Raw genomic sequence first — 22,415 nt, forward strand, 5'->3', positions numbered from 1 at the left:
CTCCCTGTTCCCCTTGGCTGCCTCTCCCCACCAGCACTTGTGCCTCCTTCCAGGGACATGCTAGTGCTGCAGAGGGAATTGCTGGGGACGCACTCCTGCACTTCTGGCAGATGCTGTATAAATTTGTCCGATGTTTCATGCCCTCTCCTATCAATATGTGTAAAATAGTAAAAATGGTACAAAAATACCCCTGAATTTCTTTCACTTGGCAGCAAATTCAGACAACTGAGCAACTGGCTCCTCTTGTTTTAGCTTTGACTAGGTTTGTAGTGTTATATTGTAGAGTGTGGAGACCACCAGCCATATAACAGATATATTCTCTGTCTCTTTTCTTACCAACAAGGGAGAACCTGGAGTTGCAGGGATGATGGGCCCCCCAGGTTTGCCAGGGAAAAGGGGACAGAGGGTAGGACAATGTGTGTTTGGATGTGATTTCTTAGCACTGCTGTACTGGCCTGCTCCTCCCCTATAGCCAAGGCTAAAGTGGGACTGCTTTGCACTATAGTTCCATGCTTGTGGTGGAATGATCTTACACCATTGCCGATGCTCTCATCTCATTGATGAAGTGTGCTTTGTATGTTCCTCCTTGCAAAAAACAGAAAGACCAACCCAAAGGGAGAATGAGTGCGTTCTGGGAAGGGAATGAAGTACTGAGCATTAACATTTTCTTGAGAAAGCTTTTGTAGCTTTTGATTACAGTAATAATAAATGATGGGGAATCTGAATACTCAGAATCAGGAAGGATGTCTTAATTAACATGTATGCACCTCAGAATGTTCTCTGTAAGTTCCTCTGTCTGGGTCCTCCTCTCACTACAGCACATGAATGCTGATTCTGATTCTTGGAGTACAATGAAAAGCAGATATGCTGAACACATAACAGGAACAGAGTGCTGGAGTCAGAGGAGTCTTGGGCACTGGATTATTCAGGAGAGAGTGTTATTTTGATTATCCTGAAAAGGAAATAAAATCCTTACATCCAATTAGTATTCCTTCTGCCAAAGAAGCATAAAAGCCCCTTGCTCCCCAAACAAATGCAATTATTTAACAAAACCAACTGCCTGATTTTGTGGGTAATGAATACATCCAGATGGACCAAGGCCCACCTTCTGTTGTACAGATGCCAAATGAATTGCAGGTAGAAATCAGAGCATCTGCACTTCTAAACACCTGCTTTGTGATTGCAGTCTGGTAAGTATTAGTGGAAGTACCCCATTTGCAGTCACGACTGAATTAGGAGTACAAATTTTGCAGGTGCAAATCATGCCCATGAAAAGAATATCACCTTATTGAAAATGTGTCTCTTAAATAGGAAGGGACTGAGAGTATGTTCATTCCTCTTTGAATTGGGGTGTTACCCATGGCTGTTTCTAATGAGCATTCCGTTTTTTTAAATTATTGACTTCTGTAGTCTGCTTTTTAGGTTCTTTTTCACCACACGGTATAATGTGTCTGCATCCATAAGAGCAGCTTCCTTTTACTGGGGTGTTCCACTTTGACTCAGTGGATTAATATGAACAGTGACATGGCTGGAGATCATAATATTCTGACATCCTAGAGATGGCCAATAATTCAAACTTTTCCTTAGGAAACAAAATCCAGCACATTGGGCCCTTCTCGCTTTTCCAAGGAGAAAATCATTAGCTTGTGGTTGCAAGGTACATGTTCTAACAAGGATGAAAGGCTACAGAGCACTTATACTAAGCCGGAGGTCAGAGAGTCTTGTAAAATGGGTAACTGGGCTGTCTTAGGTGGGATGCAGAGTTGGCTAGAACAAGGATAGTTTTCTTTTAATTAATTCCTGTAGAGCCATATAGTGCATGCCCCTTCTCAGAACACTTTTGCAGGCACCTTGCATGTTAGATGTCAGTCCTTGAACTCCGTTGAAATTCATGTACTTGTCTTTCTATAAGATTAAAATATATCAGCCATGCATGCAAGGAAAAATAAATTCCTTATCTCTAATTTCTCTTTCAATTTTGCTGTTGTAATAGAGCCATGCTTGTAGGCTAAGCCATGCTTGTAGGCTAATGTAAATATACATTTATTCCTGTATAAATACTTTGAAAGGGTCTATAGACCAAACTTCTGAGTTAACCCACCTTAAAAGAGATTCCATGTACCTGTATGCTATTGAGAAATACAGTCAAGTAACTGTTCGTGTGTGAGTTACTCTTTGACAAATTAAAGAGTTTAAATAAATCTAAAACCAAGTATTATCCAATGCTATTGGGGGAAAAGGTTAGGGAAATGGGGACTAATCATAGTAAAAACCATAGTAAAAAAATCATAGGCATCATCATCATCTATAAAAATTACTAACTTTGGTGAACTAACAATTGGAAAAAAAATACCTTTTCTTTAGTGGTAAGTGTTATTGTACTAGAGACATTCTCTTAGAGACTAAAATGATTGTAAACTACAGCAACCAAAACCCTGTCAGCTGTTTAAATAGCGCCTGTTGTACAAGCAGCTCATCACGTATGGAAATGCTGGAGATAAGGGTTTGGTTTACAGTTTGCATCCTGTGGACAGATTATTACAGGATCTTAATCAGAACTTAAAAGGCAGTAAGTGAGCCAATTGTGGCACAGAAATTCAAAGAGATGTGCCTTGTACCAGTGGCTTCAGGCACACAAAAGATATGACTGCAAGCTAAACAAAGTCACTTCACAAAAACAGCCATGGGGTGGTCTGTGTCTGTCCTTTACTCATTTCAGTGTGGAATTTATCCAGAATCTGATTATACCTCTCACAACTCAGTTCAGTCAGACTACTCCTCTTGCTTGACAGCTTAGGGGTCACGACAAGGATGGCCTGTCTAGTCCTCTTCTGACCTTGTAATTTTCCCTCTGACAATTGACACCAGCCACCCCAATAGCATCTTGTGTGAAAATGTCTCTCTTACTTGATTCCATGCAACCATTTGTATCTTGCATTCACTTTCAAACATTCATTTGCTGCATGAAAGGGACTAGCAACAACCCATGTGTTCTACAGAAGGAGCATGTGTGAATTAACAACACCAAGCACTGCCCATCTGCAATGAGTTTGTTGAGTTTTGGCTGTTAGAACAAGGAGGACAATACATAATCAAAGTGCAGTTTTTAAAGTTCAAAACGACCTTTAACTTAGTAGGGGACCATTGTACAGTGGCCTTTAAATGCTAAAAGTTTCATAGAAAGGATCAGACAGTGGCACGTACTGGCTTTCTAAAACATAAGGTGAAAAGATGTCAGAGATAAGAGAAAATGATGACACAGTTGAGCAGGTACTGAAGGCAGGGAGAAAACCTTGGCTGCCTCTTAAAAAGGTGTCCCAGAGGGAAAAGAAGAGTTTTAGGAATGTTTGCTGTATTGTATCAAATGAGCTCTATGGATTCAGTAGCACTTTCACTGATCCCACAAGTAATGAAAGCCCTTAAAGCCACCCCCTGACCATTTCTGTCTTTCACCAACAGGGGGAGAAGGGAAGAGCTGGTGATCCCGGACTTCCTGGATTCCTAGGACAGAAGGTTTGTAATGTTCTCTGATTTTTGCCACACTTTTCATCCCATTTTCCTTCCTCTAACAAAGAAGCTTGCACTCACGTGTACACAACTACCTAAACTGTATGCACATGTGCTTGCATTCACGCTTACACATATATATGCACACACACAAAAATACACTGAATACTATCCTAGAGATGGGAGAGGGGCAGGCTCTGCAGATAATATGAACATGATTCCATGGCCAGTTCCATGTCGACAGGAAGAACACAGCACATTTCTCACCCTACCTTTATGGTACCCCCCTCTTCAATCCCTGCAAGCTGGCAGTTTCAAGACCAGTCCCAAGAGCAGCTGGATCCCATTTGATTTAGATTAATAGCGTTATTTTCATTTTGTTATGTAGCTTTTTAAAAAAATACCCAGCTACCTACCGTGAAAATTTGATTTATTTCAACCCAAACAAAATACTGGGATCCAACCGGAAATAAAACATTTCGGGTCAAACATATTGCTGGTCTAACTGGGTGCAACTCCATTGATGGCACTGGAGACACAGCTGCCTGTGACAGTGATACATTTGGTCTACAGAAAAGGAGGAATGAGTGGTTTAGGGGATTGACAGGAGAATACAAATCCTTTTATCTTTAGGATACTGGCTCACAAATCGAGTCCAGATCAGTGACGACTAAAATGCTCCTTACCATCCAATGGCTATTCGATGCTGTATATAAAACAAGAGGGTGGTTTCTGTACAGCTCCCAGTGCATGTCACACACACGCCCCCAAATGCAATTACAACTGGCACTAACTCTTCAGCAGAGAGCCAATGGACTGAATGGGCCGATCTATTGCACTATTAGAATGGCCATTATAGAAACACAGTGGCAGAGCAATGTGGGGAAGCCTGTGCTAGTACTGCCAATGCTGTATCTGTTTTGTGACTACAGAAAGGCTTTCAGTCTCCAAAGCTGTCAGATGAGTTGATGGAGAGGTGCCAGCAGGTCAAAAGGGGTGGGGCTGAAAGAACTGATGGATTGGGGCCAGAGGAAGAGTATGGAATGAATGGATTTTGTGCATGATGATAGGAGGATTGGGGGTGTTTTTCAAGCCATGTCACATGTGTCACTGACTGAGGTGGAGAATTTTTGAGGGAGCCCCTTGTTTCAATGTTGCCAACACGCTGCTGACTGAGGGTGTGTCTACACTTGGAGCTGGGGGTCTGATTTCACGAGCTCACATAGTGTAGCCATGGCATCACAAGTGTTGGGAGGGGCTAGCCTCCCTGGGTGTGTGCCCATCAGATAGTAGGTGGGTACTCAGGGGGCTTAGCTCCTCCCGCTGCTCATGCTTCCATGGCTACCTTCTATATCGATGAGAGCTGGTGTGAGTATGTCTCCTCACGTGGGGAGTCAGGCATGAACTGCATTGGCAGAACTGTGTACAGGCACAGAAGTCCAGTAACAGGAGGGGCTACAACTCCAGATGCAGCGGCATGGGGAGAACCCCTCTCTAGCCAGTTTTATCAGTCTCCAGTTCTCAGCTTTAAAATTCACCAGTAAACAACTAAGTAAAATGCAGCCAGGTTCTTCAGTATCAACCTTGTCCTGATTCCCCCGATCCCAAAACCACAACCTGGCTCGTGAAGTTACAGAATGAGAAATTGATTTAACTGACAGTGGATTATTCCTCCTTGAACCAGGGAGAGAAGGGAGATGCTGGCAATGCACTCGGGGGAGGTAAAGGGGAACCCGGACACCCGGGACTACCTGGGCCTCCAGGACCAAAGGTGCGTCTCTTTCCTCCAATGAAGTCTGTTTCCTTTTTGCATGAGAATGTACCTAGCTCAGGGTATTTAGGAAGGGGTTGAAGTTTGCATTTGTCTGCACTGGCTGTAATTATGCACTGTGGAGATTTCACTCAGCTCCTGCAGAGTTCTTTAGTTTGTTATTTTAAATGCTGAAGGTCAGAAAATTTATGAACTGCATTTCCTGGGGGAAAAAAACTACCTGTGTTCAAATGATTTCCCTATAGGGTCTGTAAGCAAACAGTCCCTCAGAATCACTGCCAGCATCTGGTGCCATAGATGGCAGCTGGGACAGGGTGAACATTGTGATCAGGACTTGGAACCTCCTCTCCTGTTGTATTCCTGCCTAGAGAACTAGCAGCCCTCAAACCATACCTGATAACAGAGGATGTTTAGGACACTCAGGACTAGTTCCATTCATAGTGCAGTTAAGAGATGACCCATTGGTCCCAGTTCATACCACCCATTCACTTTGTAGCCCCTTAGCCCATGGGTAGTGTAGAAATGGGAAGTCACTCCAGTGCTCTGAAACTCCTAAAAGAAATCTGGATATGACAGGTCTACCTGTGATAGTGGAATGCTTCCTGTCTGAAGTGCTGTCAGGTCTAACCGCTGATCCCAGCACAGCAATTGCTAGAATCTCTCCTTTCTGCTCATTTATATGAATCTGTTGCTTTTCTCTTTTTTCCTAGGGGAAAGCTGGTGACATTGGCCAGACTGGCATTGCAGGACCGCAGGGGGAAAAGGTACAGAGGAGGAGGAAAGCACAATAGGGAATTATGGCTTAACAGAGGATTCCAGGCCAGGGAGCTCAGTTACAGTGCGGCAAAAGGAAAATTGTTTCACAATACAAAAAAACCTCCCTTAAACTATACCTGATGGCCACAGCCAGTCATTAAAAGAAACAATAACTTTCTCAAGTACACACAACATTTTCTGCAGGATCTGCACATCCAAAGCAATCAGAGCAGTATTAATCAACAGGCCCACACAAGCCTGGGTCTGAGGTGCAACCGTATTTGCAGGAAGAAGGCAAACAAGCTGCAGTGGGAATGCCCGAGCAGGCAGGGAGACTCTGAGGATTGGCCAACCAGCCCACACCTAGCAACTGCAGTTATGTAATACAGGAGCAATGACATCATGCTGGTCATCCATAGCTGTGGATTGGTGGGAAGGAAACAAACACAGGATAGGAAGTGTGGAGCTAGAAAGGAGAAGGCTCTGGGAAAAGAAAGGGTTGTAGCCAGACTGACTGACTCTCCCAATATGTCAGGGAGACTCCCATTTGAACCCAAAACTCCCGACTCTCGATTGAATAACATTATCGCCCCCATAAAACTACATTGCCCAGAATCTTGTGCGTTAGCCACACACACACATCAGTCTCTCTCTCCCTGAGTCAGCAAGAGAGGCTGAGGCACATGTGCACCTGATGCACAAGATTCTGGGTAATAAGGCTGACTTCTGCTCTGCTTCTGGCACTGGGAGTGCAAGAGGGGCGGGGTTGGCTGGGTTTGGCAGCCAATGGCAGGGCAGGGAGGTAGATTTGGTGTGATGGTGATGTAGAGCTGAAGCAGTGCAAAGTGGTGGCTGGACAATATATCAAGGAGGGGTTCATGCCCCATTTTCCCAAGGCCTTGGCTGCAGCAGAGAGGGGGTGAATGAGGGGTTCAGAGAGGGGAACATTCCCACTCAACCTGGGACTCAGCACAGCAGGGGGGTTGTAGTTTAGGTGGGGGGGGGAGAGGATCATGCCCCATTCTCCCCAGGCCTTTGGGTGGAAGAGGAGGGCTAACACCCCTTCCAGACCCAGGACTGGGCACAGCTGGGGGGGGGGATGGTTCTGTTCTGCTGCAAATACCCTGACAAGAGTGAATGTCTTGTCTCCACTTCCCCAGGTGTAACTGTGGGCCTGTCTTCCCAAAGGCTGCTACGGCTGAGCTCATTAGAGCCTGGCCAGGGCAGGGTCCTGTAATTCTGTTTGCCTCACTGTGTATGCTCCAGAGTACAAGGCTCTGGGCGGGGGGACAGGGAGACTGAATGAAGGTATGAGTGGGGGAGCAAGAGCGTGGCAGTGGGGGTGTTGGTGGGGCTGGAGCAGGGGCAGTGAGGCTTGGGGGATGTGGAGGGGGGGTGGAAGGATGCAGTGGGGATATTTGGTGGGACTAGGGGAGTGGAGGGGCAGGATGCTCCCTGAAAGTAGTTTGAAAATGTTGGTCACTATGCTAGTGAGACAAGGAGGGCTGAAAGGCAGGGCTCCTGGGATCTGGGAGGAAAGGGGAGGGATCTAGTGGGTCAAAGCAGGGGGGACCTTGATGGGACTAGCAGGACGGCAGGGTGCTTCCTGAAATCCATTTGAACATGTTGTTCAGTACCACTGCAGCACAGCGGAAGTGCTTCTTTCAAAAGAGGTGTATCAAGAACTGGGACTAAAGGGTTAGGAAAATAGGAGATGTACAACATTTTAAGGCTTATAGGGTCTCCCTTGGCTGACCTAGTTCTTTGAACAATCTTTTCAAACAAGCAGCTTCTGGGAGAATGTGCTGAATAAAGAATATGCTAGACAGTGTTGTGGAATGGTGATAGTAGGGCATAAACTTAGCTCAAAAATATGTTTTTCCAGATCCCTCCAGTATGCTGAAATAGTAACTACTTCTTTAAAGTCACTCCAGGTTGTACACTGCAAGTACAAAAAGCAGCTGTAATTACAACAATAAGTGTTTTTGGCTGAACATCCTGAAATAAGAAAAAGAAATGGGGGTTATACGTATTGAGGCGAGAAGGGTCTCTTCGATTGGAAAGCTGTATCTTCATTAATCAGTTAATCCTTGTTTGCTTTACCTCCTAACATAATGATGTAGCACTTGTGACTCTGTTTAATGGTCGCTCCTGAAATGTGAGCTTTACAGTCTCATTTGAAGTTCAAACAAGATGTCAGCTTATCATGTACAAGGCACTTGTATGTAGTGTTTACGTCATAGTATTGAAGAATGCTTCTCTTAAAAGAATATTACAAAAGGCCACATACACAATGGGAATTGTCCATGAAAATCCTGTTAAGGCAGCTGAAGCACAGAGCATCACTCTGGCTGTAAATCAGGGCTCCAATGGGATAGGATGTCTAAGGATAAAGAATTACATTTGTAGGAGGATCAAAGACTTTAGTGTTATTCATCACCAACAAAATACTAGCTGGCCACTCCATGTTCATCTCCTTGACCTGAAACAATCAGCTTTGTCTAGTATCAAACTTCTCAATACAGAGAATTTTAAACACTGCTAGTTTGGATTGCTATTTGGTGGTGGGAGATATGTTAGACAGGAAAAGCTGACAAATATCCCTGGTAGTGTTATTGAACAATAAAGGCATTTCTAGTCTTTGCTTTCATTAATGTGTACTACCTGCTTGAACCACCTCTCCTGGTGTGTTTTTCACATTCTGATTTCAAGTGCCCCCGAACATTAGATTGTTTTACCATTCCCCCTGTCATCTCAACAGGCTGTACCCAAGGTCCCTGTATTGTGACCATTCTGAGGCTAGGTATACACTACCCGGGGGGGGTCGACCTAAGATACGCAACTTCAGCTACGTGAATAGCGTAGCTAAAGTTGTGTATTTTAGGTCGACTTACCTGGCTGTGAGGACAGCAGCGAGTCAACCGCTGCCGCGCCGCCGTCGACTCCACTTCCGCCTCTTGCCGCGGTGGATTTTCGGAGTTGACGGCAGAGAGATCAGGGATCGATTTTATCGCGTCTTCACTAGACGCAATAAGTCGATCCCCAATAGATCGATTGCTACCCGCCGATCCGGCGGGTAGTGAAGACGTGCCCTGAGTACTGGTAACCATAATCAATGTCCCGTTTTGCTCTTCTTTTTTCGTGACTGAACATAGTCACGTCTCAGAGCCGCACTCCTGATCACAGAACTATCATTTTAGTCTGTGCAGTACATTCCATCAGCAATGGAAGAGGGAATGTTAAAGTCAATATACTAAGATGCAGACTGGGGCCTAGGCTAGGGGCCTAGGCTAGGGGCCTGCGCAGGGACATAAGTGGCAGTAGGCGTGCCCCATCCCCACGTGTCTGAGTGCCTGCCCTGGACCTTGGGCTCAGAGGCAAGTGGCAGCTGAGCACCTGCTACTCTCTCCTCAAGCAAGTGGGTAGGAAGAGGTGGAGAGGGAGCAGAGATTCGGCTGTCATTCTTGAATGCGCTGGTCAGCATGAGGTGTGGGGGCAGTAATTTGCTACTGGTACAGGTCTGTAGCAAATTACTATCCCCCACTGGGGCAAGGAAAGAGCAGGGAAAGAGAAATCCTTCTGCAGGGTAATTCTGGGGTGACACAGCTATGCACTGCTCCTTACACAGGGTCAGTATATTGCACAATCTAGCCCTAAATCATTTCAAAGTTGCAGCAAAAAACTCCAGACCTTCGATAATGCAATATATTGTTACAGGGAGAACCTGGAGCACCCGGAGAACAGGGGCCTGTTGGTCCAAGGGTAGGTGCTACTTCACTGACTAATAAAGGGGCTTCATTTATGAAAATAGAAGACATTTTAGAAAGAGCAGAAGACTACTTGTCCCATTTAAATGGGTTCCAGACTGTTTTGCTAGTGTCTTACCAAACTCCTTTATCACGATTAACTGGGTTTATAGCTCGTTTGTATTGCCATAGCAGGGAAAAGCAGCTAGTGCATACTGATGCATCTGACCCACAGAATCTAAGAGCAACCAGTTTAGCAACACTCTTTGTACTCCATGCTGGAGTCTTCCCACCATAAGCACTTCCCCACAGCTGTATTTATCAAGCGCTCCTTGAACGGTTTTAACTGAATTCAGACAACTCAGTTTTGCATGGGAACACCCAGTCCTGACTGGAGATCTGGTTCATTTTATAGGGTCCCAAAGGGGAGCCAGGAAAGGATGAAATGGTGGATTATGATGGTAACATCAACGAAGCTCTACAGGTGAGAAACTAGCCTACACGGCTCAGGAGTCATGTTCAGTGACTTCTGGAGTGGATTGGTTGGTTGTTTTCCATGTGAAACTTTCTCTCAGCCAGATTGGTTCATTCTCCCTTTGCTTTGTAGTGACAGAGAGATCCCCAGGATTACACTTTTTAATAGCCTAGGTGATGGAAGAAGGGTGGGGCCAGGGGACGAGAATGTCCCCTTGGAAAGACAGAAAATTTAAGAACATTGATCTCACATTTCATTTTGGATGGATAAAACTAAGCATGTCAGTCCAGCCCAACATACTTCTTTTTCCATACTAATAGCAATGAATAATGCTTATTACTTACACAGTGCAAGTCCTTTACAATGACACAGGACACATTCTTAATAAAGAAAGACCCAGAGTTCATCTGAACTCCCTCATAAGACTAGCCCAGAACATACATATTAGATTGTTTAGAAAAAGGCCATAAACCATGCAGGGATATGTCTTTCACTCTAGACTAGTCATGCACCTACCAGTGGAAGATTACCCACAACTTCTACCATCCAGCCTTCCCGGCAGCCCCTCAGTGCTCCCAGCACAGGAGGAGTACATTTCTGGAAGACTATCACAAAGGGAGCTGGGGCTACTTTTCTGCTTATTTTAATTTCATGCCTGTAATATACTCCCTGCCCGTCTTAACCAGTATAGTGTTAAAAGAGAAAAAAAACCCACAAACACTGTGGTCAGAAATAGTTTAATTTCAAGTGGGACTTTTATTTGTATTTATTTATTTATTTTAATTTTTAGGAAATACGAACCTTGGCCCTGATGGTGAGTTCTTACTCTTCTCGCTGTGCATTTTGTTTTTGGTTTTTTTTGAAGAAGTAACTGGATTTTAGTAACAGCTAGAGGAAAGTAGGCAGTGATACAGACTGACAAACTTTTAATTCCATGCCATAAGAATGCCTGACCTTTACAGTTATGTGCTGACACTAAAAAGCAGCATTGACAGCTAAAAGAAGGACACTTCTTGTGTTATACTCCTGAGGCTCTTATATTATTAGTACTATTTGTTTACCTGCTTTTTAAAGGTTATGCTGCTGTTCAGGCGCTCAGACAGCAGAGAGGATCAAAGTAAGGAAAGCCCAGTGCAGGTCAGGATGGGCCTAAGTAGTGCTGTTTTCATGGCCAATGAAAGTCTCCTCTCTTAAGCATGTCCTTCCCTAATACCAGGGATGTATGATAGCCCAGCATTGTTTCTCTGGGAGATAGCCATCAATATTAATCCCACTTGAGGGAGCAATTTAAAATGGGATGAAGAACTAGGTCCATTATCAGACACATATCTGTGACCTTTAATATGTAGCAAACAGATACTATGATGATGTGCACATTAGAAACTTGCATATCAGCCAATGTTTCCAAAAGTGGCTTCTTATTTTGGGGGCTTCCATTTTTGAGTGCCCACCTTTATGACAACATGCATGTCTTAAGCTGGGTACCGAAAAATTGAGGCACTTTTGAAAATTACAGGTAAATAAATCATTTCTACCATTGCTAAATTTGTGATACTTTGTCACTTAATTAAATTTAACCTACACTGGAGAACTCAGAAATATAGAATTTTCTTGCTATCTGTGTTCTCTATTTGGATACCAGATTTTTACAAGCGGAATGTATTTATTATCAATAGCAAATAATTATTTAAATTCACTTCATTATCAGAAGCAGATAATCAATAATGCCATTTTCATGGTAATTATTTTTCGTTCATCAAGTGGAGAAATAACTCTATGGTCATATTTGACTTTGAATTGCTACTGTTGGTTATTCAGTAGCCCACTGTTAGTTATTCATTTTCCAAGTTAATATATTTCAGGATTGCCAGTGCAAAAATGTAAAGAAAATACAATTCTGCATTCCCTCCAATATGAGGAGGTTTTGGGAAAAAAAAGTCATTTGCGTATTTTTCTTATTTAGGGACCTCCTGGACTTCCAGGAGTAGCTGGGCCCCCAGGGCTACCAGGCCAGAAGGTATCACTTTCCTTTTGTCATTCATGAAAAGATAACTAGAAATGCATGAGAATCAAAGGCTGGAATACTGATGCTATTATGCTCTTTGTCCACCTGCATCACCCATGACATTCTGCAATCCTCCTCCTTTCACTTTGCACATGCTCTGTTATCATTTCTTTGCCTTCTCCATATCTCGCATTCCTCCCACAATGACCAGGCATGACCTTGGCTCAAGGAAGGAGAATGCTTTCTTACTCCCACTGTCCTTCAAACAACTGCATATTAGAGTTAATCTCAGTGCATGGTTACAGTGTAGTCCAGGCCATGAACTGCCAATCAGCATGAACAACTATAGTGGAGTTAATCACCCTTAAAATTCTGACATTGTTTTGAGCCCTGTCTCTTAAGCATTTGCAGCCTTTCTTTTTGTGGTTATTGGTAATGAGTAACTAGCTCTCCCAGAGAGAGTCATTGCTGTTGACTGTTTCCATAGCACAAGCCCCATCTTCCAGTTTCCAAGCCCCATGTAAAAATAGGCAAAATAACAATTTAAAAAAATGATCTACGATGATTTTGCACTTTAGGGTGAAATTGGATTACCGGGTCCTCCTGGACACGATGGCGAGAAGGTAAGATGAGGGATGCCATGTGTAGATGTTTTCCCCGTGATTGATTGAGTGTTTACACTAAAAACCAACAACAAAAATCATTTTCACTCTGCAAAAAGGAAAATTTAAAGAAAAAAATTCAGGGTAATGTGACAGCAAAATTCATCAGCTGGTTATAAGATGACCATGTAATACCCAATATTAAAATAAAATCAGCAGATTTGAAGATACTGATTATAATTTTGGACTTTTATTCACTACTTCATACAATGTTCTTTCACCCCAAAAAATGCTGATAAAGGAAAACTGCAAATTTCACATTACTTGTCCATGGACAAGAGGAGAATATTGTCTAATGACATCTACTCATGTGCTAAGCACTACCTCTATGTAAACCACCATGCTGTATCTTGTAATAGAGCGAGAGGGACTAAATCTCATCTACACTGAGCCTCCCGCCCCCATATTCCTCTGTGATTTACATTTGCTTACACTCACTGTAAGGCTCCGTTACACTGCCTGAGCGGTGTAACGGAGCGTCATTGTGAATGAGAGTCAGGCCCAGAGACTCGAGTGAACTAAGCTTTGATTTCTTTCCCTAACTGTAGAAGTATTATTTTTAAATCGTGTGGATATCTTTTTAGGGGCCACGAGGTAAATCAGGAGAGGTGGGTCCTCCTGGTCCCCAAGGGCCCCCAGGAAAGGAGGGACCTCCAGGAGTGAAGGGAGAGACTGGACTTACCGGGACCCCAGGATCAAAGGGGGAAAAGGGGGAGGCAGGAGAAGCTGGCTCTCCGGTGAGTAAATACCACACATCATAGCAGTGAGTTGTGTTTGCAAACTGTCACGGCAAAGATGGACATGAACCAAAAGCCTGGGTGCAAATACTCCCAGATGCTGAGGGCCTTGAAAGTGAACTTTAGGAACAGGGACCCTCCTTAGTGTACAGTGCATGTACATGTAGAAGTAATCACATCAGTCTTTCAGTGTTGAAATCCCTGGCTGCTCTCTGAGTGACGTATCCTAATTGTTTCTCTGAATAAAGTAATAGTGGATTAATCACGCTTTACAGAATAAAAGACACTGTGTCTCTTATGTATTTCCACAAGGTTGTTAATAATTGACTATTGCTCTCAGTCCCATAAGAATTAGTTGTTAGGACGAGATTTTGGCACTAATCCAGGAACAACCTAAGCATGAGCATAACTTTAAGCATGTGGGTATTCCCACTGACTTCACATGGAGCAATGAAGCACTTCACAACTGCAAAACCAGGCAGCAAAACATTTAAACATGTGCATGTTTTCACGCACAAGTAACCCTCTGATTTCAAGTGGAGTGAAGTGGAGAACATTAACATCACCCATGCTGCTCAAGGAATTTTTCAAATTTCAGTTTAATGTTATGTCTATCTTTTATTTGCATGATTTACTATTGCAAGAAACAAAAGTCTTTCTTGATCTGTAGGGTCTTGATGGCCCAACTGGGGAGAAAGGAGAACAAGGTGACCAAGGGATACCAGGACCTTCAGGATTACCGGGTCTAATTGGACTTCCAGGATTGACAGTAAGAGTGCAAAAGAAAGAATGAATTTTCAAGTTAGGTTAAGCAGAGGACAGAGCAAGCACCAAAACTCTGAGGGTAACATGTTCAAAAGGGTTTACATAATTTAGGAGCCTTAGATCCATTTTCAAAAGTGACTTAGGGATATAGGATCCTAAATCTCAATGAGAGTTGATAGGACTTTACCCCTAAATTGCTTTGCACTTTTGAAAAATTTACCCTGCATACTGATGAAATAATAGTCGATCCTAGCTATACTCTTCATACCCCAACTCTAGGATTTAAGGGAATAATCCCTAAACTGAAAATCCATCCTGGGACACCACTTTCAGGGACCTGAACCTTCACACACTGTATAATATTGGCACAGGTGTTCAGGGAAGCAGAAAGGGATGCAGATGAACCATGTTTGTAAATAAATGCTAAGTTCTCTTTCCTCCTTGAAGGGATAGCTATTTCTAAACTTGTGGCTGTTTCATAGCTGGCTGTTGGTGGAGCTAGACTCTCACTGGTGCTTCTATTTACATGAAAAGAACAAGGAGTAATTGTGCCACCGTAGAGACTAACAAATTTATTTGAGTATAAGCTTTCGTGGGCTAAAGCCCACTTCATCAGATGCATGCAGTGGGAAATACAGTAGGAAGATTGTATTTATATACACATATACATACACACACACACATACATACAGAGAACATGAAAAAATTGGTGTAATTGATTAAGGTGGGCTATTATCAGCAGGAGAAAAAAAACTTTTGTAGTGATAATCAGGATGGCCCATTTCAAACAGTTGACAAGAAGGTGTTAGTAAACTAAAAACTATTTCCCCATGTTAATTTTCCCCCTACTGTTACTCACACCTTCTTGTCAACTATTTGAAATGGGCCATCCTGATTATCACTACAAAAGTTTTTTTTCTGCTGCTGCTAATAGCCCACCTTAATCAATTAGTCTCATTAGAGTTGTATGGCAACACCCATTTTTTCATGTTCTCTGTGTATATATAGCTTCCCACTGTATTTTCCACTGCATGTATCTGATGAAGTGGGCTTTAGCCCACAAAAGCTTATGCTCAAATACATTTGTTAGTCTCTAAGGTGCCACAATTACGCCTCGTTCTTTTTGCTGATACAGACTAACACGGCTACCACTCTGAAACCTGTTTACATAGTTATATTGTGTTTACAGGGAGAGAAAGGAGAACCTGGTGAGGATGGGGAAAAAGGAGATCCAGGAGACTCAGTAAGTGTCTCTCTTCACTTTTTTCTGTACTATCAGAAGATGTACAGTTGAATCTTGTCACCAGTGCTTCTTGAAACTCTGCAGGTCTCACAACAGCCACCTTATCACTGACACGACAGCATTCTCATAGCCTTCATGAGCTTCTTGGAGTGGCAAATGCCATTTTCCATGTGATTTAATAACCAGCCTTCCACTGCTCCCAAATACCATGTTTTCTGGAGACTGTGCCTTATACTTTCGCAGAAGCATTTATTATGACAATTACTTTTTTACCTTGGTTTTAGGTATCAGGGCCACCCGGGCCCCAAGGCCCACCAGGTGTTGCAGTAAGTTCTGATTGATTACTTTGGGGGATGAGACTTAAGGAAATATTTGAATGAAGCTAGTGTAATGGCTGTATAGATTTTTGATGGCGCTTTTCTCGGGTATAAGAAGTGGTGTGGGAGACAGAGGTATCTGAGGGCAAAGCTCACAGGTTGGCAGTAAAGGTTGGAAATAACGGCAGCGTAAAGAGAGGAACTGACACAGCAGAAGGTTACTAATTTAGCAAGATAGCCATACCCTATGTTGTGATGGGCCTTAAAGTTAAAGGAAAGCGCTTGTGTTTGATGCAAAGGTGAACCGGGAACCACTAGAGAAATGTAATCAGAGTGACGAACCAGGAAAATCTTAGCAGCTGGCATGCACCACTGCCGGATTGTTTTATGATAGACTCTCTTCATTACCAAACCAGAGTACATGAAGTATATCCTAGTGTAAAAAATGATACCTTCCAAAACACTATGTATGCATGTAGTTGACAATGTCACATTAAGTATATATGAGCTCAGTATGCCAGAAGAGAAAGGTTGTATGCAGTGTTGTTGTAACTATGTTGGTCCCAGGATATTAGAGAGAAAAGGTGGGTGAGGTAATATCTTTTATTGGATCAGCTCTGTGTAAGCTCAAAAGCTTGTCTCTCTCACCAACAGAAGTTGGTCCAATAAAAGATATTACCTCATCCACCTTGTCAGAAAAGCAAGTTATCACACTGCACATGAAACCAGGATACTGGGATTTAAAATCATAGTAACAAAATTACCATTTCTTATCTCAACTGTAGGGTCTTCAAGGCCTTCCAGGACCGAAGGTAAGGCTATAAGCTGTTAAATATTGATATTTTACTTGAGCTGGCTGGAGAATGACAATTCCATTTCACGACAAATTTTGAGGTTTAAAAATTTGTTTTTGTTCTGCACTGGAATGAAGATAAAACATTCAGACATTTTTGCAAAATAGAATTGTGTCAGAAACATCCATTTAAGGATTGAAAAGGTCAAGTTTTCAATTCAGGTCTCACTCTGTGACCTGAGAGGCAATCTTGGACTGCAGAAACCTTCCTGATGAAAACTTCACCAAACTAAATATGTCTCTGCAATACATTTTGGCTTTGACAAGACAGCATATTTCAACTAAAAAACATTTTATCAAAAATGTTCTGCCCAGCTCTACATTTTAGCTTTGATCCAGTTAGGTGGTTTAAATGATCTCTCAGTGAAGGTTATAAGATGCTGATCTAAACATGTAAGTACTCACTTCTCCTGAGTAGTCTAGGTGTTTGGCTACCTGAGCTTACCGTCCTAATATATTCATGGTGCCAATTGGAATGGCGCTTTTACAGGACGCAGCACTTTTGGGACAGATGTCCTCACATTGCATACCAATTGGCTTTCAGAATTGGTACATTCTATAAAAACCAGAGATGTTCATTCCTATTTTCCCCAAGTGTTGGGTACACATACAAATATAGAAATGTCAGTTGCTCAATAAACCACTAACCACTGCTACCACTCATCTGAAAAACCTTTGAAAGACCCAGGCCTGGTAGTTTGTGTGGATATATACCAAAAAGACCCAGACCAAAGAAATTCCTGAAGTTTTGGTTAGAGGTGAGGGAGGAAGGACCACATATGACCCTCCTCAAATTGCTCTGATACCTATTGGCCTGGTCCCAAAAGAAACAAGTCCAGAAAAAATTAGGTATGGAGTCTTATATTCCATCCCCTTAAGCTCCCTGATTCCTTATAGCACCTTCAGTCCTATGACAAGTTTGTAGTGACCGGGAAGAGAATTGGCTACCCTTTGGAAGCACATGTTAGAGGTAGAAAGACTCTTCCAAGTACATACACTAAGCCAAATAGATCTGTTTCTGGGAGAATGGGCAATGATATCAATTTTTACCAAAAAAGAAATGCTTTCTCATGATTAAGGGAAAGGTGGCAAGTATGTGTTATATATACAAGAACTGGAATTTGCATTTCTATGAGAGTTTTGCAATTTTGAAATTTCTTCCAGTCCAGAAAGGAATGAAAACAAAAAAATTGCAAAATTTCCTGTGAACCAAAATTCACATTAAAAATTGTTTCTGGTTGATCAAAACATTTTTTTACAACATTGAAACATTTCATTCTGATTACAACTTCTTTCATTTGATATTTTATAGTATGAAATTTAAAAAAATCCATCATTTAGAAGCAGAAAGCCAAAATGTTCCATTCCAAAAAGTTCAACATAGAATATCACTTTAGTTCAATTTTAATTTCAAGATGAATCTTCATCAAAGGCAACACATTTCCATGAAACATGTCTGCCAGAAAATTTCTGGCCAGTTCTATTATATACACTTACCTTCCACCTGCTTGTCATAGATCTACTTTCTCACTAATTTCTGAACACCAGAAGGAGGGTAATATATGAGCTCTGTTCCCTTAAATTCTGTAATGAGACATTGGCCGTGATTCTTGTCTTTCCTGCACTGGTGTAAATCAGGAGTAACCCTACTGAAGTCAATTGAGCTACAGTGTTGTTCTCCAGTATGAGAGGAAAACCAGGTCCACACTGTCCAAGGTTTCTTTGGCCTCTACTACACTATCTTTGGTGCAGCTATGCCTTTGGAATGGAGAAATGTTTGTTTTAGAAGTGGTACCATGATGGGTTTATTTTCTGATCCATTCTTCCTTCAGGGGGAAGCAGGGATTGATGGAATGAAAGGAGAGAAGGGTGTCCAGGGTGAGAAAGGAGACCGAGGTCCACTGGGATTGCCCGTAAGTCTCCAGGAAGCAAGGAGAACTTGGGAAGCCATACATAGTCCAGTCTTAGAAAGATCCCAAAATAAGAGAGACAGATAAAGATTTGATTATCTAAAATTAGAGTTAGGGACAAAAAGCTGGCCTATGAGCAGCAGTGCCTATTGGGTTTTAGTGATGGACAAGCCTCAACTGTTTTGGGCAGTTGGTTGGGATCAGCATCTGAAACTGGAGAAGCTTATCCCTTGGATCTGTAAAATTGGACTAGGAATCTCATTAGAACAGGTTCTCTCAAGTTCCTTCTGCTTTCCTGGCTGAAAATACTGTATGAACAGCTTTTCTTCTGGTCTTTTGGCACTTCTGGTTTTGGTCCTGGCCTTGAAATGCTGAGATGTGCAAAAATGAAAAGAAAACAGTTTGCTGAGCTGTTTTTAAACTGAAAAAAAGATTTTGTTCAAGCTTTGGGGTCTTTTTAATTTATCCAATCCAGTTAATTTATCCCTGTCATTTTTGCAATAAAACTTGATGCCTTCCCAGAAGCAGTAAATATCCAATTAAGTTTCATTCTTTTCTTGTATATGTAGTAAGGATATTCTATTTCAACATATTCATGTTTAAACCAGTGTTACTGTGCTGCTCAGTTACATGTTATCAAGAAAGCGCTAATGCATTTCAGTAGAGTTAAGAATCAGAGTGTGGTCGCTTTATATCAAAACCAAAGGATTTTGTAAAGAAAAGGCACAGAGTTTTACCTATTCAGAAAAAAGCACTGAAGTGAAAGCACCAAAGTACACCTTTGCTGAACCTCACACTGCCTGGAAACATCCACTGCAAAGAGCTTGTTGTGCGCACCTGTGTGATTTGTTGTTATTGGCCTTTGTGTTATCACCCAGCTCCCTTGTCCAGATAGTTTTGGCTGAAAATTGCATGTCTTTGTTTATAACAATGGTGCCAAGATGTTTAAAGCAGTGATGTGCTAAGTGACTTCAAAAATGAGGATATGACATATGAAACTTGGTTGGGAAGCATGTTGCACAGATGGGCTGGCTCACACATTGCCTTGTCGGCTCCCCCATCTACAGTTCCTTATAATGCAATGCAAGTGGCAATAAATCAAGAAACAAACTTGCTCTCAGGGGAGTTATAAGAAAGCTGGAAAGCAGAAACCCTCCCAATATCACATTCACCCTCAAAAATATAACTGGCTAGTAAATGAACCACATAAAACGTAATTATTGAGCTATGCAGCCATTGACAATTAGCAAAATGTTTATTGAGATGTAGATGGATTTTATTTGCCATATTCAGAGGAAATAAGCTATATAGTCAGGACATATAATTACTCTCTTGTTAAGATATAAATGGCCTGATCCTGCAAGTTTTCAGAATGTAGACCCCTAAATGTGGTTGAAATAATTAATCATCTAATTAGCATTTATCGTGACAGAGACAGACTGTAGATAATGTGTTAGAAATCAATTGTTAAAGCAGCACAATCCCACCGAGCTCCAATAAGGGCAAAAAATTGGACCAGAATTTGGCCCACCAACTTTAAACATTTAGACCCAGACCCACAAAGGGATCCCCAGAGAGAGAGTGAGTGAGAATGCCTTGTGGTTAGGGTAGCCACCCGGGAGGTGAAACACTGAGGGCCCAGTCCCTTGTTCCAATGACCCTTTAATTATTTATTCACAGAGGAACAGGTTCAACAGGAGAGACTGCAGGAGTCCCGCATCAGAATATCCCTTAGTTCAGTGATTAGCACACTCTCCTGAGAGGTTGGAGACATAGGTGCCGACTCCGTGGGTGCTCTCGGGCTGGAGCACCCACGGAGAAAAATTAGTGGGTGCTGAGCACCCACCAGCAGCTCCCTGTGGCCCTGCCCCACCCCCCTGCTCCAGCTCACCTCCGCCCCCACCCCTGCCTCCTCCGCGAGCGCACAGCTGCATCCTGCTTCTCCCCCCTCCCTCCCAGAACTTGCGCCGCGAAACAGCTGTTTCGTGGGGTGGGGGGGAGGAGGGGGAATGTGGTGCGCAGGGGGAAGAGGCAGGGCTGGGGCGGGGATTTGGGGAAGGGATCCAATAGGGGCAGGGAGGGGGTGGACTTGGGGCGGGAACTTTGGGGAAGGGGTTGGAATGGGGGCGGGACAGCGCGAGCACCCACCAGCGCCGGAGAAAGTTGGCGCCTAGGATTTGACCAGGGGTCTCCAACCATTTCTCCCACTCAGGCAGAAAAGGCAATTGAACCTGGATCTCTCACAACCCAGGTCAGTGATCTGACCACTGGCTAAATATTGTAAGGTCACCACCACTAATAATAATAATTCTGAATGGGACCCAATCTGGTAGGCAGCCTCTGAGCATACCCACCAGATAGGGCCCCATGAGTGAGATTGGCTCCTCTGCTTGTCTTCCTCTGCTTTGTGGATCGCACGGGGGCTTAGGTGGGACACAGGTGTTCAGCCAGCTAGACTGAGACAGCAGTGCACATACCCAGAGACAAAAACATAGGCCCCAAGTGAGTTTAGGTGGCAGCTAAGCAGAAGTTTTGCAGACCACAGTGGAGCCTAAAAATGGGTCTAAGGCACCTAAGTGCCTTTATGGAACTGGGCCTTAGATATTTAAAAAACAGCTACTCTAGACAGTATTACAAATTAAAGCATTCACACTGCAATCAGGTGAATGAGATCAAAATTGAGAAATATTGTGTCAACACTATCATGTACATGTCCTACACTTTTGATTACAAGATATATGTGTGTGCAAGAATTCTCCTTGATCATTAACCCGCTGTTCCTGTCTGATAATTTAATGACCACCTAATATTAAACATATGTTAGAATAATACCAACGACTACACAGTGATCCTATAAACCCAACTGTCTACCAATGTAGGCATTTATACCATCCTCATCACCATTGTATCTGGACACCTAAGTAATAAACCCAGGTGTATACTTCAGTGTAAGAGTCAGGCAGAGAAAGCTATCATTTAAATTAAGGATCAGCAGTGACGCTTCCAAAGTTGAAGGTAAAGCAAGATTCCCAATATAAATCTGATTTTCAGCCACTCCCAACAGTTGGCTTTACTCCCTTATCTGACTGGTAGACCATGCAGCTATCTCTATGTGAGGCATGAGCAGTTTTGAAAATGGAACGCACATCCCCACTTAACTGATACACACTTCTAGCTGGGAACTCCCTGAACAGTGGATGGCTCTCCAGAACCTATCAATATCTGGGTGGGTTCCAGGCACCTTGATTCCACTCTAGTACCAGTGCTGTATTTCATTTCACCGATAAGTCAATGCTGCAATGGCCAGCCTGACACTGTCATTACAAGGGTCTGCAGCTCCATTGTCACAATGCCCTTCTCCTTGCCTAGAACAGCACAAAGCAGCTTCTCCCTAGGGTGATCACTGAGTGGTACTTTGGTACAGAGTAAGAGGGAATGTTGCATTTTCAAAGGTATCTTAAAGGCACTAGCCAGTATTACGTGCATTCAGTGTGTCTATGTTTTCACTGGTTTCCGTGTAAGTACCATCACCTGTCCTTGAGTTCTTATTTTTTGTTTTTGTTTATTGCGAGCATATGTTTGTCTCTAGTCACTGCTTCACTCACCTCTTCCCTCCCCCTTTCCTTTTTCTCCCCTCACCTCCCACTCCTTCCTGCCTTTTTTGTAAA

At 42.9% G+C, this 22,415-nt stretch overlaps 1 protein-coding gene across 1 annotated transcript in view; it reads left to right on the top strand.

The window, feature by feature from the left end:
* COL13A1 (collagen type XIII alpha 1 chain) overlaps positions 1–22,415 on the top strand; it is a 105,452-nt gene that overhangs the window by 63,522 nt on the left and 19,515 nt on the right. The window contains exons 21-35 of the mRNA XM_054036125.1: positions 344–406; positions 3,460–3,513; positions 5,192–5,278; positions 5,989–6,042; positions 9,752–9,796; positions 10,196–10,264; positions 11,046–11,069; positions 12,219–12,272; positions 12,839–12,883; positions 13,507–13,659; positions 14,330–14,428; positions 15,614–15,667; positions 15,952–15,993; positions 16,770–16,796; positions 18,670–18,750. Of these exons, the coding sequence (XP_053892100.1) occupies positions 344–406; positions 3,460–3,513; positions 5,192–5,278; positions 5,989–6,042; positions 9,752–9,796; positions 10,196–10,264; positions 11,046–11,069; positions 12,219–12,272; positions 12,839–12,883; positions 13,507–13,659; positions 14,330–14,428; positions 15,614–15,667; positions 15,952–15,993; positions 16,770–16,796; positions 18,670–18,750 (951 nt within the window). The remainder of the gene's footprint in view (positions 1–343; positions 407–3,459; positions 3,514–5,191; positions 5,279–5,988; positions 6,043–9,751; positions 9,797–10,195; positions 10,265–11,045; positions 11,070–12,218; positions 12,273–12,838; positions 12,884–13,506; positions 13,660–14,329; positions 14,429–15,613; positions 15,668–15,951; positions 15,994–16,769; positions 16,797–18,669; positions 18,751–22,415) is intronic.

The sequence above is a fragment of the Malaclemys terrapin genome, chromosome 7 (genome assembly GCF_027887155.1).
Source record: "Malaclemys terrapin pileata isolate rMalTer1 chromosome 7, rMalTer1.hap1, whole genome shotgun sequence".
Taxonomy (NCBI): Eukaryota; Metazoa; Chordata; order Testudines; family Emydidae; genus Malaclemys; species Malaclemys terrapin.